The sequence below is a fragment of the Cataglyphis hispanica genome, chromosome 19 (assembly GCF_021464435.1).
Source record: "Cataglyphis hispanica isolate Lineage 1 chromosome 19, ULB_Chis1_1.0, whole genome shotgun sequence".
Taxonomy (NCBI): domain Eukaryota; kingdom Metazoa; phylum Arthropoda; class Insecta; order Hymenoptera; family Formicidae; genus Cataglyphis; species Cataglyphis hispanica.
This window is the reverse complement of record NC_065972.1, coordinates 3,428,869-3,444,124: the sequence shown is the minus strand read 5'-3', so window position 1 is coordinate 3,444,124 and position 15,256 is coordinate 3,428,869. Positions and strand designations below refer to the sequence as shown.

Below are 15,256 nucleotides of genomic sequence, written 5' to 3'. Positions count from 1 at the left end.
TGACGTTTTCGTTGGAAAGGAATCACTCAATCCGAAATACACCTGGTATTTACGCAGCTTTCCATTTTTCGATACGATAACGAGGCAAAACGACGTCGTTGAGATCCACGATGAGCATCTATCATAAACACGAACGGGCTACACTCAATACGGATACGTTTCGCGCCGAAGCATTTGTGATAAGTCGATATTCATGGAAGCATGACATGTCAAGGTCTTATGTCAAGCGGTCTTGAGGAAGGTAATACATCACTCTTATTTTTCCATACACATTGTACGGATATCGAGCCATCGTTACGGAAACGTTTCGCCAATAGAGAGTCATCGAGTTATGCTTTGCGAACCTTGACATTTAAAATACTGATAAGGGCACGCGGTAACGAACGGGAGGAAACGCGCGACGTGTGACTGCGAAATTGCGATTGTGATTTAGGATTTTGTCGCAATCTCGACTGAAAGCAAACTGCGCCCGAAAACGTTACGAAACGTTGAAACGTCGAAATAGAGAAGACATTTTGTGCAACTGCGTCGAGCGGATGTAATAAAGATACAAATTGTGTGTTGTGCGAGGTGATGCAGAAAGACTCGTAAATGTAAATGTCGTTGGAAAAGCGACGACGGAAGTGAAGGTAGAAATCGATCAGCCGAGCCAGTCAAGTGTTGTCAAATTCTTATGTTAATTCCGTTTAACTGTCACCTGATTACCAAGCTATAATAATAAAATTTTTTATTAATTAAATTCTCTAAAAGCTGTTCTCCTTATTTTAGAACTTCCGCATAAATCCTGTCAAGAATTTAAAAATTGTAAGAAATGTTTTTCTGTTTAGTTTATATACATTAATTAATTATTTGAGGCTGACTTGCATTTTTTTGTAGCTGCATTTTTTTCTAAAGAAATTTACAAAGAACTATAAATACTTTGAAAGAATATTCTTATCAATTTTTAAGTTTCTAAAGCATTTCAGGATTTTTAGTGCTTCAAAAACTTTTTACAAATATTTTTGGAGCATCAGAAATTTTGTAATGCCTTTTTCAAACGTAGTTTTTAACAGAGTGATGCTTAAAAAAAATTAAATATATTTTTTGGATATAAAACAATTGAAAGAGAGAGAGAGAGAGAGAGAGAGAGAGAGAAAAATAATTTAAGAACCTCTTTTATAAAAGACGCAGAAAAATAATTATTATTACCTTTTCATTAAAATAAATATATTTTGTTACACGTGCGAATTTATAATTATTAGATTTAAAAAAATTTTATATTAAATTTTATTGGTAAAATTATCAACGCAAATATGTGTCGAAATAGAAAAACGATGACGAATTAATTCGAGGGCTGTAGTTTCTATCGATCGCGTCTTGAGGCGTCGCACCTCCGGCCACGAAAATGCACAGTTCGTGACCGCGTTACGTCAGGCACGGGCTTTCAAATCCAACCACAATCCTTCCACGCGATAGCAAGAGAGATGGAATAAGAGAAACGGACAGAGATAGAGAGAGAGAGAGAGTTGAGCAGAATAGGCTTGGAATACATTTTCATATCTTAGAAGCCACTTCAAGAAAATTGAATAAACAAGAATTACTATAAATATATTACAAGATATAGTACAGACGAAGTGTCAAAATGAAAAGAGAACAAAAGAAGAAGAAATAAAATGAAATAGATTTGTATTGAAATGTATTTTCGTATCTTAGAGAATTTAACATAAATATCTACAATAAAAATCGAAAAATCTAATGTACATCTAATTAAACAGCTACAAATGAACGGCGCGGAATTTATTCGTGGGAAACAGAGACATTAAACCGCGAGAACGGAACGTGGGGGCGATAACAAAAAAAGAGAAAGGTATGATAATTACCAAGGATTCGTCCCCATTGTCAGCGCTCATAGCCCTCCACTGGCACTAGAGGACCCCGAACTCGCTCCTCGTCTTCGTCGTCTTCGTCGCCGGGTTGCTCGTCGCTCCTCTTCGCGGCTTCGCTTCCGGCAACAGCAACACGAACTCGTCATTCTGCGTCGAGCTCTGCCTCCCGAACGGGAAGGTGGTTCCCGAGGGATCCCGCCTTTGACAGCCGCGCCCGGTCTAATCTGTCATCCGGCATCGCGTTCACGATCCGGATGATGTTTGAAGAATAACTTCTTCTTCTTCTTCTTCTTTTTATTCTTACCGACTTTTTTAAAGAGTAATCGAGAAATCGAGAGCTATTTGTAAAAATTATTGTCGGCTTTGAAATTTTTTTGGAGCAAAAACAATGAAGAGGAAAAAAGGCAGAGATATTGAAAAAAATAGAGAAATAAATAAAAAAGAGGGATGATTATGAAAATATTATTTGAATGAAATAACTGTGGTAATAATATTGGCTATAACAACGTAATACGCATTTTACGTAAGTAAGAAAAAAAAATGGAGATGATGGTTGAATAACGATTACGGAATAATTCTTGATATTCGAATTATGATTGTGTATTTAGAAAGGAGAACGCGGATTGTGCAATTGAATAAAGATTACAGGGATCTAGGGATATAGGATTATAGTGGCCGGATAGGGATATCCTATGCCAGGTAAGAAAAGGATTACTAGGGCTGTAGTATCGATTATATGGTTTCGTTGGATTTTAGCAATATAATTTGCACTGCATTCCAATATATGTCTTCGTGTACTACAGTCTTCTTCTTCGGAGAACGCTTTCCTCGAGAACGGAAAATTCACGAAAACTTGAAGCTTGAGAACGAGATGGGGAATAGCGTTGCGAGAGAGACGAGGAGAGGACACTGACACATGAAACGTCAACGACACCTTCGGGCACGTCGTCGCTCTTCTTTCCCTCTCTCTCTCTTCTCTTCTCTCCTTGACATAACGAATTTCCCCTCGAAACTTCACTCACTTCACAGCACCAAGTAATCCTCGAGATCCAAATTTCACTCCAATACGTTTGTTGAACGATCGCTGTATCGAGGCAGATCGCTCGCAAACGCAAGCGAGGATGAACAGGCGGCGATTTCTCTCTCTCTCTCTCTCTCTCTCTCTCTTCCTCTTGAGCGAGTGCCGTTCCCCGAGAACGATCGGAACGGTACGGTACGGTACGGGGGATCGGAGACCGGGGGGGACTCCCCTCGCTTCAGCTTGCAAAAGGAAAAACCAAGGGGGGACGCGACTAGGGCACGCGAGTCGCGACGCGCCAGGAAAATCGCCAGCCGTGAGGAGTCGAGGTTCCCTCGCGAGTCGAATCTCGCTGTGCGACTGTATGGTTAACCGTCGTCACGCCGGAGATGTGCCGGAGGTGTGTGACGAACTTTTTCCCACCAGACGAGACGCACGGGGTGGGGGAGGGACAGAGGAGGTAAGTTACGACGGTACCGCCATTTGTTGTAACGGCGGTGGTCCCCTCGTTTTACCGCCGAGGAGAGTGTTTTCAGCGCTGGATCGATGCACCTCGTGGCCCGACGCTTATGGACTAAAATCACGCCTACGTTCGGAAAAAATAAAAAAAAAAAATTGAAAAAAGTGTCATTTTTTTAACTAATCCGAGCGGGATTTTAATTTAACGAATATTTTATTATGCTCTCTATTGCTTAGGTATTTAATATTGATGCTTATAAGTTGCCAAATTAATAAAATAATTAAAATCTTGAAAATTATTAAAATCCCATTTGATATCGGAAACAAAACAGCGAGGAGATACCAATTTTTGGCGGAATTTAAGTTGACAAATGGAACATCCTTTATGCGTGTGAAAAATTCGGAAAGAAAATAAATAAAATTTTTATAATTTAGGTAACTCGTTTTTTTGTAAAAATTATATGAACACCCAATCTCTTGTTCATTTCTACTTTAAATTGCTCTTGATATTTTTGTAATTGCCGTATCGCAAATGACGGTGGTTTACCAGCTTGTCGGTTTAATCATATCCGAGGCTTCGTTCAAGGTTTCAAGTTTGTGTTGATGCCGTGAAGAGAGAGGGGACTTTACGCGCCATGTTTAGAATCGCTATATCGCTTTGCCATTTTCATTGCTGGTTTCTGAAGAGAATAGAACTATGATAGACTTTCCATTTTTCGAATTGTTCATTGAGAGAATATAATCTTAAATATGGCACGCGCGAAATTATGAAGCATTATTATATGATGATCTCTAAATTTCTCTTTCTGTCAAAGTCTCTACTCCCGTTTTTTCTACACGAATTTTATTTATTCTATATTAGAATAATTTTTAATATTTTACTTTTTTAAATAGATTATAATGATAATAATTTAAATTGATTTAATATTTTAAAAAATAATGATATGCACTAATAAATGTATTTAAGAAATTTAATAATTTAAATTATTTAAAAATGATTATAAAAATATGAAGAAAACTAAAGCTTACTAAAAAAATCTGTCATAAATGTTGGGAATGGGAATGGGTGGGATGAATGAGGGGAAAGAAGGACGAAAACTTTTTTGAAAAAAAGGAAGGAGTTTCTGTCAGTAAAATGGTGAGACACATAGATCTTCCTGTCGCGCTTTTAGCATTAAAAAGGTGGCTGCTCCACTCAAAACTTACGTCATAAAAATTTGCAGCTTGCAAATGGAGAGAGAATTTTTAATTCTGTTGAATTGAATTTTTAAATCGACATATTTTTTTTTCTGTCTTGAAAGAAAGAATAGTTTGTCGGGATGGAGCCGCTTTTAATGCTTAAACGCGCGTCAAGATATAAAGATAGAAGACACTTAGACGACAGACATTTAGACGACAGACAGATGAGACGTTTTTCCACAACATTTAATAAAACGCTATCAACTATGTATGCCTCTTTTTTACTCAAATACTCTAAAAGTTACTTACATACGTGTATAATTTTTATATGCTTTATTCCTTTTTTTTTTCTCAATGCCATGCGCGCGGACGTGTCACATGTCTTTTGCATTTTTGACGACAAAACCTCCGCGCTTCGCCTCTCATGCACCTTTTGCCCTTTACTTTTCTCTCTCTCTCTCTTTCTCCTCTCTCTTTCTTCTTTTTTTCGCCATTTTTTCTTTAACAATTTTTACCTTTCGCTCGTTTTATTAGGCACCGATCATCGATGATGAACACAGTAAGGTATGACAGCGCAATTATGGAGCGAAAAGGAAAAAGGTAACAAAGAAGAAAAGAAGAAGAAAGGTGCTGACACGCAGAAGTTGACACGTCCGGCTTCTGTATGTGTGTATGTATGCATGTCTCTGTCTATACGTTTGTGTATGTGTGGACGTGTATAAATTTAATACTATCGTCGTATCGTTTACATTCTCGCTTATATATATATATATATATATATATATATATATATATATATATATATATATATAGTACTTCAATTAATCGTTGACACAGCGATCAACGTCCCGGGATGCGCTAAAGAGAGGTCCGTTTCTCTCGAAATATCTTCTACGGGGTGATTGATTGGTTGGATCGATTGAGGATGATGGGCGTGCAAAAGATAATAATCGGCGTGATGATGATGATGTTGTGTTGTGCTCCTCGCGAGCTTTTCTCTTTCGACCGTACGTTTCTTTGCGAAAAGCTGAGCTCGAGCGCGAAAATTTCCTTCTTTTTCTACAACTCCTTCTTCTATATCTCGTCGTATTTGTTAAATTTTTTATCCGTTCATCCATTTTCGAAAAAAAAAGCCTTCTTTATTTAGAGAAAAGATCGCGTGATCAAAGTCGTATAATTACATAGGCACCATAAAATTAATTACAAATGTTAATATATATATATGTATATATATTACATATACATTTGTAATGTTAATTACAATTGTACATGTGATGTGTGTATTGACAATTCAAAATGAAAAATTTCAAATCTATCGAGCGCCAAATGACAGAAATATAATTACTACATAATCGCTGTATATATATATATATATATATATAATTATAATTACAGAAAAATTCTTACAGATAAAATTACAGATTAAATAATTACAGAAAAACAAAATGTGACAATGCTGTATAAATATAAGATTAACTTATTTTGATTCCTAGAGCAAATTAATTTTTAGACCCTTGATCGAATCATCGGTCCGGTGATAATGAAATAATAATCATTTACAAAAATAAAGAATTAACAATTATGTATATATTTTAATTTTGTATATATATATATATATAAGTATATATGTATATACTCTCGTCCTCTCTTCCTATATTATATTTAATTATAAATATAAAGAATCGCACGCGTAAAAAAATGCGTTTACCCGAAAAAAAATTTGTTTTCAGGCGCTCGACGCGTTTGAGATTTTCCAGATTTCCTCGCCCATCAATTCACATTGGATATTCGCGAGAAAAGAAAATCGAAATCCGCAGTCGAGATAATCATATTTAAAACATCACTCGCAGTATTTCTGTATTGATCGGCGTAAAAAAAGTCTCGCATATAATTTGTTCCTGAATTCACGAACTTGACCGGCGGACTGCACACATTTCTTTTCCTTGTTTTTTTTTTTTGTTTTTTTTTTTTTCTTTATATGCACAAGTATCACAATCGCTCACGTTTCACGCTCGTCTACGAATACATCATGTATATACGTGTGCTTTTTTTTTGTTTTTACTTTGTCGTTGCGTTCGCCGTTTTTGAAGAACGATGATCTCAGCCAAACGCTGTTGTATCTCGTTTATCGTCTCGAAATATCGCTCTAGAACGATACATTTTGCTGCTCTAACGAGTTGAAAGATCCGCAGTTTTTTTTTGTTTTTTTTTATTTTTTTTTTTTTTATTATTCTGGAATGTCGTTTTCGTCAAGAGATGCAGCGCACTCCAAAATTTTAATCTTTTTACAATATTTATCAACGCTATAAGTATAGTTCGGATATAAGAAATTGAGAATAATTAATCTACTAAATCTTATAATCTAATTAAAATTTTTTATTTGATATAAATTTTTGTTATAAAATATATTGAATAAATTATACATATATATATTTTTTTTCTCTACATATAAATATTATATAAGAATATTATATAAATTTTAATATATATAAAAATATGAAGAATTAATTTTATATAAAATTAAAAAATATTCTATTAAAAATATTAAACTTCTATATAAAATATCATTGAATAAATGATTTGAATATTAAAATTCAACTACATTCCAGAATGGTTCTTTCGAATTTAGAGCTAGCAGATTCGCTCTAGATAGATATTAACTGTGAACCGCAGCCCCTTCGATTCGAGGCTAGTGTTTAAAAAGACCCGCTTCCGGTCCTACGCTTAAAGTATTAAAGTTAGATATTATAAACTGCAACCTATAAGCTGATCCCATGTTATTTCTTGGTCACAACCTCGTTGAAATCATTTTCCCATCATTGCTTACGGATCACTCTTGAAGATTCTCGACGAGAACTCGAGAGCTCGAAGAGTCAATCTTTCGGAACGTTGCGAGCTCAAATCTTCGTCGTCTCGTTCGATCACGTCATCGTCGACCTGAGATACCCGAGATACGAATCACTTGAATTCGCAATCTGTGATGATTTCCTTGTAGCTTTTACCGCAAACAAAAATCGATTCTCGATTGCAATAAAAAAATCCTTTAGTTTGCAAAGTCAAGGGATTCAGCGGGATATCTCTCTGGAGATCGACGAGGATGTCGACGATGACGTTACGAGTCTCTCCATCCCGGGCGGACGCACACGTCGTAGCCGCGAAATTCTCTAATGATTTTCTCTCGAAACCCCTCGTTAGTCTGATTTTATGGCCCCTTTCTCTTCTCCCTCCGGAGGGCACCGTTATCTTTATTATCTTTATTATTGGTGAGTTTCAAAAATTTTTCCCTCCTTAAATCGTTTAAATCGTCCTTGAGATCCTTGAGACCTTTCGAGGGAATCGGGCGGAAATGGACCCTTCCGTGGGTATGCATCGGGATAGACCGGAGTATACGTCTGTATACTTGAACGAACTCCTGTCCGTTATTCGGATGAATCTTTCTTGAACAAAGGGCTCGAAGAAAATAGACTTTCGAGCGTGAAAAAGTTATTTATACGTACTTCCGGTGCGAATTCGGATATTCAAATGGATCTGTTTCCGCGCGCGAGAGAGAGAATTTTTCTATTCTTAAGCGGACACGGTCTCGACCATGGACTTTTTGATAATCTCGCCGAAGTTCTCGTCGCAATCCTCGGACGTGCTCTCGGACTGTTGCTCGCCGGCGACCTGATGACAGGGTTCGACTACCATCTCCGCGATCTTGCCGGTAGCACCAGCGTGGCCGCCCCCGTGAGGGCCGTAAGTACCGTGATGCTGCTGCTGCGGCTCGTGCATCTCGCCGTAATACGAGTACCTGCCGCTGAGCAGATCCGAGAATGACTCGAGCTTGCCCTGCATCTGCTGCACCACCGTCGTCCCGTTCATCGGCTGTACCGAATTAGTGAGATTCGTGTACTGCGCAGTGCTCGTAGCCTCGTCCTGGGCGAACACCGTCGCGTCGTAGGACGAGTGTTGCTGTTGCTGCTGTTGCTGCTGACCCGGTGGCGGTGGTGGTGCCGATGGTACTTGATGGAGTTGCGGGGCGCAATTGCCCTGAAGAGCGGCACTCGCGGCATCTTGGGTGCCACCGTAGGGTCCGTAGTGCGCGAACGCGGCCGGATTGGGTGACGATTGGAATTGCGGCGGCTGGAATTGCGAGACCCTCGACGTGGACGGTAGATTGGCGTACGGCGAACTCACGTAATCCTGATATGAAGATTGCTGGAAGCTCATGCCACCGCCGGCGCCGCCCCCGCTGTTTTGCGCGCCCGTCGAGAAACTCTGAAAGGCCTGGCCGAACTCGGGATGCAGCTTCCGCTGTACCGCGACCGACTGACTGCCGTCCACCGTGTCCTCGCTCGCGTAACAATCGTCCCTGATCGCGTACAGGTCTAAACTGTCCTCCCTCGTGCCGGGCACTTCCGGCTGACAGCTCGCTGTCACCACGCCGCCCTCGTGACCCGTCTCGTAGTGCAAGGTCGTGAATCCGCCTCCACCCCCGGGACCCGGGATCGCGCAAGCGTCACCGCTCCTTCCGGCGATCTCCATCCCCAGGGAATCGATGTCTCTCAGGGAACCGCCATTACCCCTCCCGCCCTGCCTTTGATTGTCCGCAACCTGATCCGCGTGCTCGCCGCCCTCTTCCTCGCGCTGCTTCTTCTCCAGCTCGAGGCGCATTAGCGTGTGAATAAAGTGCGTCCGCACACGCACCGGATTAAATTCGATTCTACCGGAACTGTTCGCGCAACCGTCTCGCGTGCAGCCGCAAGGGAAACCCGGGCGGTCCACCTGAAAATCAAATTGTATTAAAATTAGTATTTAAGGAACTTCGGTAAGTCGTTAGAATCATAAAGATAACTTCATTGATTTCTTTTTTACTATTTTTGTCTGCTTTCTGCATGCTTTATTTATGTGTTCTCTTATAATATTATTTAATAAATATAATAATATATTGTTCTGTTATAATATTTTTTATAATAATAATTTCTTATAATATTATTTTATGATTTTTTAATTTCAATTTTTAATCTAGCAAACTTTTTAAGCTACATAATTGAATATTTTTTAAATTGACTTTTTGCAAATTACAAAACAAATAGTTGTTTTATAATATAGCTTTTTTGAATCGACTGAATAAATTAATCGATTTCTTTTTCTAACGATATTTACAATATATTGTCTTTTCATCAAAACATTTTTTCTTAACATAAAAATTAATTAATTATTCTTTCATTATTTTTAATCCACTTTTAAGTCTTTTTAAATAATATTGTCTTTTGTGTCTTTTCTGTTCTCTGTTAATTTTCAAGCTGAGAAATTAATTTCAATTTAATCTATTAATCCTTAGATTTTTCATTGTTAGTCAAACTAATTTGAATTAAATTTATTAATAAATGGAAAGATTAATCAGACTCTAGAAGAGTCAGTGGTTTCTCACAAGAACTTTAAAAGATTAAATCCAAATTGCACATAAAATATTAATCTCGAAGCAGAGAAAATTAAATCTACACTTCTCTGGAATTTTTAAGAAACTAGGTCAGATTTTCTCTTTAATTCTTCATTTCACATTACAACTTTTTAAATCTTACACGCAGATCTCGATGGAATCTCTTATTAAAATGATCGAGAAAATAGACGGTATTATTAATTCCAATTGTTTCCCGCGCGACTTACTTGACACTTGACGCTGGCCCTGCTGCATGGACAGCTTTCGGGATCGCAGTATCCTTTGCAGCCGCATCCGCAGTGTTCCCTGCTGGCCCGTATGTCGCGGCACTCGTCTTTCTCCACGGCGTCTATCCTCCGCACCCCGGCGTTCCTCAGCATCACCCGGCGCTGCCACGTCGGCACCGGTTGCAGAAAGTAATAACTGTCAATGTCGAGCTCCTCGGTGTCGCTGGGCTCCTCGTCGGTGTCGTCGCTCGGATCCTCCGAGCTCGACGCCGTCTCGGTCACGCAGCTGGTCGCGCAGTTGCGCTCGGAGCGCAGCTGCGCAAGATGCGCGCGATGGATTCGCCTCTGCTCGGCCGCGTGCTCCGACAACGAGAACCTCTCGGCGTGCGTGTGGGTGGCGCTCATACCCAGAGTGCTGCCGCCCTAAAATGAAAAAAAATATCGATCGCGTGAATTATTGTAATAATATAAATATTTTTTTATTAATATTATATAAATTATTTTTATAAATATTTTTTATGTACATACTTTGCGAATGATTTTTATCTCCATTTTTATGGAAAGGTTTCTTTAAAGATTTATAGATTTATTTATTTTTTTTTTCTTTTGATAATAATAGACTCACAAATTAAAACATGATTTTAATGAAATAATAATATTAAAAAAATTAATGTGTGTGATAAAAGCAAAAAATAAATACACTATTGATGATAAAACGAATTATAGTATCATGATATGTCATATCAGTGAGAAAATTCGTTCGCTTACTTTTGTACAGCTAACGGAATCCCTTATGGCTGAAATCAATAAAAGACATCGTATCGCGATGCTATAAAATTTTATTGTAAAATGATGGCACACAAAAAAAGGAGAATGACGTCTTATACGAATTGAATGGTGAGCATTATCATGTTATGATTGAATGGTATTATAAATGATGTTGGAGGGAGAAATCTAAAGAGGAGATGTCTCGCATGAAAGCGATTGAAAGAAAAAGAGAAATTGATTTTTTTATAATGTTAATAATCTTATATGATAACCTTATATAAATTCGGCGATCAATATTCGCGTAGTATCTTAAAATAATATTACAAATTATATCATGTGTTTTTTTATTACAAGAAACTTTAAAGCATTTAAAGTTTCTTGCAATAAAATTTTTTAAATTGTTATTTTAAGCATTTGCTATTTATTTCCCGGGATGTAAATAAAATCTTTTGATTTGTAATACGATAATATAATTAAAAACAAGAAATATCTTTCTCTATTAATTAAATATATTAATTAGATATTTATGCACTAAGGAAAGAGATAAATAAAAAATGTATAAATAGTAACAAATAATAAGCAATTGACAATAAATAAATAAATACATTTTAGTCTGTCAAAGCAATAAAAATACAACAAATTTAGATACAATGTTTAGTAAACTAATTAGAAATACAAGGCATTTGAAAAAGAGATACAGAAAATATAAAAAGAGAAGACACGCATAAAAATGCTATTTAAAAGTTAAAAAAGAGAGAGAGAAAGAAAGATCAGTTTTAGGACTCACCTGGGAAGGTACGCAGGTGAAGCCTTGCGTCCTGGGGAAGTAATAGACTGTCACTGCATCGAACTGGATGTTGCGCTTCTTTTTCACGGGCTCATCGGGGTTGCTTCGCGACTCATCGCCCTCCATGCAGTCGGTTAGCCTGCGCTTCAAATTGCTTTTGGCCGGAAGTGCCCGGAAACTCGTCAGGGGTGCCTGGCCCGGAGTCTCAGGCGTGCCCGAGGACGATGCGAAGCCATCTAGTTGATTCACGCCTAAAAGAAATATATCGTGTCATGGAAAATGGCACGTATACAGAATTCTGCCTCACAATCACTTTTCTTCATTGCATTCGTTGTTAAGAAATTGCGATTTTTCCGACGATTTCTACGATTATATATATATATATATATCATGTGAAATTTCAAAAACAAAATTCTTGTCAATGAAAAAGTTTTCTCGGAATGGTAATAATGTTTTATGAAAATAATAATAATTAATGAAAACAAAAAATATATATAGTAGAGTCTTATTGTAAAAGGGGAAATATATCAATCTGAGATTAAGATAGATCGATCGACATTTTTAACGAATAAGATTTACAATAATTTTTTATTTACACTAATTTTTTATGACTTTATGTTTTATATTGCGTTAGGGACACCCGGTATATCGTATATTGACAATCGATGCAAAGCTTATCGAGTTGCGCGCTTCTCACTCGCTGGATATCTTCGACCAGCGCGAGAGATTAGAGTGGCAAGAAGAATTCTTGTTAAATTTAAAACTTTTGCACGTGTAAAGACTTTCGAAAGATTTTTCAAAACGATCAAATTTTTAGAAAGATCTTTCCTGAAATATTCAACCTCTACTGATGATCTTTTTGACTTGTTTAAATTAAAAGATCGTGTACTAGCAATAAAGAATAATTTTCTACAATCTTCATCGATGATCTTTTACAGAGAAAGAAATAATAAAATATTTTTTTCATACGAATAACAATACAAACTGAATAAATATAATTTTGGTTACTAGCTCAAAAATCGAATATAATTATAGAGTAAAATAGAATAGAGAATTTTTTGTGTGATAAAAGGAATAAATAATAAGACATTCATACATACAGAATAACAGTTCAGACACTGAATAAATAAAATATTGAAAATTGAAATAAATAAAGTATTTAAAATTAAATACAGAATAAAATTTGATATACAACATTTCATATAATTAATAAAAAAAAGTGATGATTAAAAGAATATGTAAAACATCAAAATTTATAACAATTTTGAAAACGTTTGAAAATTAAATCATCTAAAAATTTAAACGACTAGTTTACAATTGTCATCAATTATTCTTGATATTTTCATTAAATTAAAATCTATTCTCGATATTTTCATCAAATTAAAATCAGAAGAGAACAAATAAAAAATTTGCTACCTAAACATATTTATTAAAGCCAAATGAAAAAAGAAATCTTGAAAATTTTAGAAAAACTTCTAAATTCGAGATATTTAAAGAAAGAAACACTTTTTACCTTTCTCCTTGTCAGAGAGGATATCGTCCGGCAGTCTGTCAAGAAAAGAGGTCTCCGAGTCGCTTTCTGGTGCGGGCGCCGGTCCAGGATCACCAGGAATTTCATTCCCTAGACCGGAATCGCTCCCATCGGATCTGACTTCGTCTCTGGTACCGGTAGCTAATGTCAGACTCTCGGCGGAATCTTCCGTATAAGCTTCCGGCCGTTCAGCCTCCAATCTCGTCATGATCGGCGCCATCGCCTCAACGCAGCACAGCGGTCCTTCTTCGGGGCAGGGCAGCTGATGATCGGACGCCATGTCGCGTAGTTCCCGGATGTTTGTCATGGGCGACACCTCCGAGCTCACGTCGGAGCCGGTCTCAGTTTCCGTCTCGGTGTCGACACCCTCGGCGCCGACGTCAACCGATGTCTCTTCCGGCGTCGTCTCACCTTCTTCCGGCGAACTCGGCGTCGTCTCCAATGAATCCAGTTCGTTAAACGCCCGGCTATTCTCACCCGAGGACGATGAGCTCGTCAGCACCACCTCCTCGTCCTCCTCCAGCTTGCCGATCACCGCCACGGGTCCGAGTTCCTCTCTTTCGGATTCTTTCAACGCTTCGAGTTCCTCAATGTGGGAGTCCTCCTCTTGAGATGGTTCCATCTCGCTCTTCATGATTCGCTCCAGCACCACTTTGCACTTTTTTAGTATCAGATTGCGATCAGGACTTTGATTATTCTCTATCAGTTCGCACTTCTTCGATCTTGTCGTCGGGGAGACGTTACTTTGCAACCGTTGCTTCTTCGGGCTTCTCTCATTGATTTTCGAAATCTCCGAAGACGAATCGCACTCTTCTTCGACGGAATTTCTTCTTTTTTTAGGACATGGAGAACTTTCGTCGATGTTCCACATGCTGTCGTTGCCATTTTCTTTTGTCAGTTTGTCGATGTTTGCGTCTCCCATCTTGACGCGGTTCAGCACTATCGCTAAATGTCGATGAACGGGACTCGATGGTGCAGGACTCAATGTCGTTTCCTTCTCGATCAGCGTGCAGGATGAGCTCTTTATATTCGCAGTCACGTCCACACCATTTTGACTCGTCTCATCTGAATTCTCGAGCCTAGAGGGAATCGAAGAAGCTACGTCGATGCTGAGCACCTCTTCTTTATAATTCAGTTTCCTGTCTGCGCAATCTGGAAGACCTACGTCGATCTTGACGATCATTTCCTCCTCGTTGACATCCCGCTTTTCACTCTGATGGGCATCCTGAATTCTAGAATCGTCCTTCGCGAATAATTCTTGCGAGATGGCATTACTTCGCGACGCTGCCTTGCCAGTGTCAACCTCGTCCCCGAAGAGACAGGACTGAGAAGACAAGAAAACCTCGCCCAAGGTTCTCTCTCGCAAGCTCACTAATACCGGCGACAACCTTCTGACGTCGTTTCTCATTTGGGTCGCCTCCTCCTCCGAGATCTCGACGCCAACTCTCCTGATTTCCTGAGCACCGATTGGCAGAAAGTCACTCCCGATCGACCTCTTCTTTTCGATCTTATCCTCCTCCTCATCCTCGACATTACAATTCTGAGAATCGGACTTCTTCAAAGTCTCCTCGGATTCCTGAAGAGAATCTGTCGTCGATTCCACGTTAAAATCAATATCTAAATTTTTTCCATTTTCACTGGTTTCCTTTTCCAACTTTAGATCCATGTCTTTCTCCTCCTCTAATTTCCGGAGGCAAGGATAATCACTTAATTGTCCTTCCCGAGATCCTTGGTTTTCCGATCCTTCATCCAATCTCTCGCACACCAAATCCGCACGAGAATCTCGCGCGTCATCTTCAGCTTCTGTTGCTGGCGTCGTTGTCGTCGTCATCGTCTTGCTTGGTGATGATACGCTTTCCGGTTCAGGCTCCACTGAGGTGGAATCCTCTTGGGCCTCAACGAGACAGTCCTGATGGGCCGAAGGCGATTCCATCTCGTGTTTCTTTTCCATCTGTAAACAACAAATTCAGATCAAGAATGATAAAGGATTCTTTATACGA

The 15,256-nt window shown here is 38.5% G+C and overlaps 2 protein-coding genes across 7 annotated transcripts in view; both read right to left on the bottom strand.

Annotated features, from left to right (window-relative positions):
- The window catches only part of LOC126856553 (ral guanine nucleotide dissociation stimulator), a 28,544-nt gene extending 25,238 nt beyond the window's left edge, over positions 1-3,306 (bottom strand). Inside the window, exon 1 of one of the 2 annotated variants that reach the window (XM_050605148.1) lies at positions 1,860-3,306. Coding sequence is in view for 1 of the 2 variants with exons in the window: in XM_050605149.1 (XP_050461106.1) it covers positions 1,860-1,889 (30 nt within the window). In the remaining variant the exon portion in view is untranslated. The remainder of the gene's footprint in view (positions 1-1,859) is intronic. The other variant, XM_050605149.1, reaches the window with a different exon arrangement.
- Positions 3,307-6,454: 3,148 nt separating this feature from the next.
- LOC126856535 (uncharacterized) overlaps positions 6,455-15,256 on the bottom strand; it is a 32,566-nt gene continuing 23,764 nt past the window's right edge. For all 5 annotated transcript variants that reach the window (XM_050605109.1, XM_050605111.1, XM_050605114.1 and 2 more), the window contains 4 exons: positions 13,239-15,207; positions 11,726-11,976; positions 10,171-10,593; positions 6,455-9,285 (listed from right to left, as the gene is read on the bottom strand). In XM_050605109.1, coding sequence (XP_050461066.1) covers positions 8,086-9,285; positions 10,171-10,593; positions 11,726-11,976; positions 13,239-15,207 — 3,843 coding nt within the window. In that variant the 3' untranslated portion in view covers positions 6,455-8,085. The remainder of the gene's footprint in view (positions 9,286-10,170; positions 10,594-11,725; positions 11,977-13,238; positions 15,208-15,256) is intronic.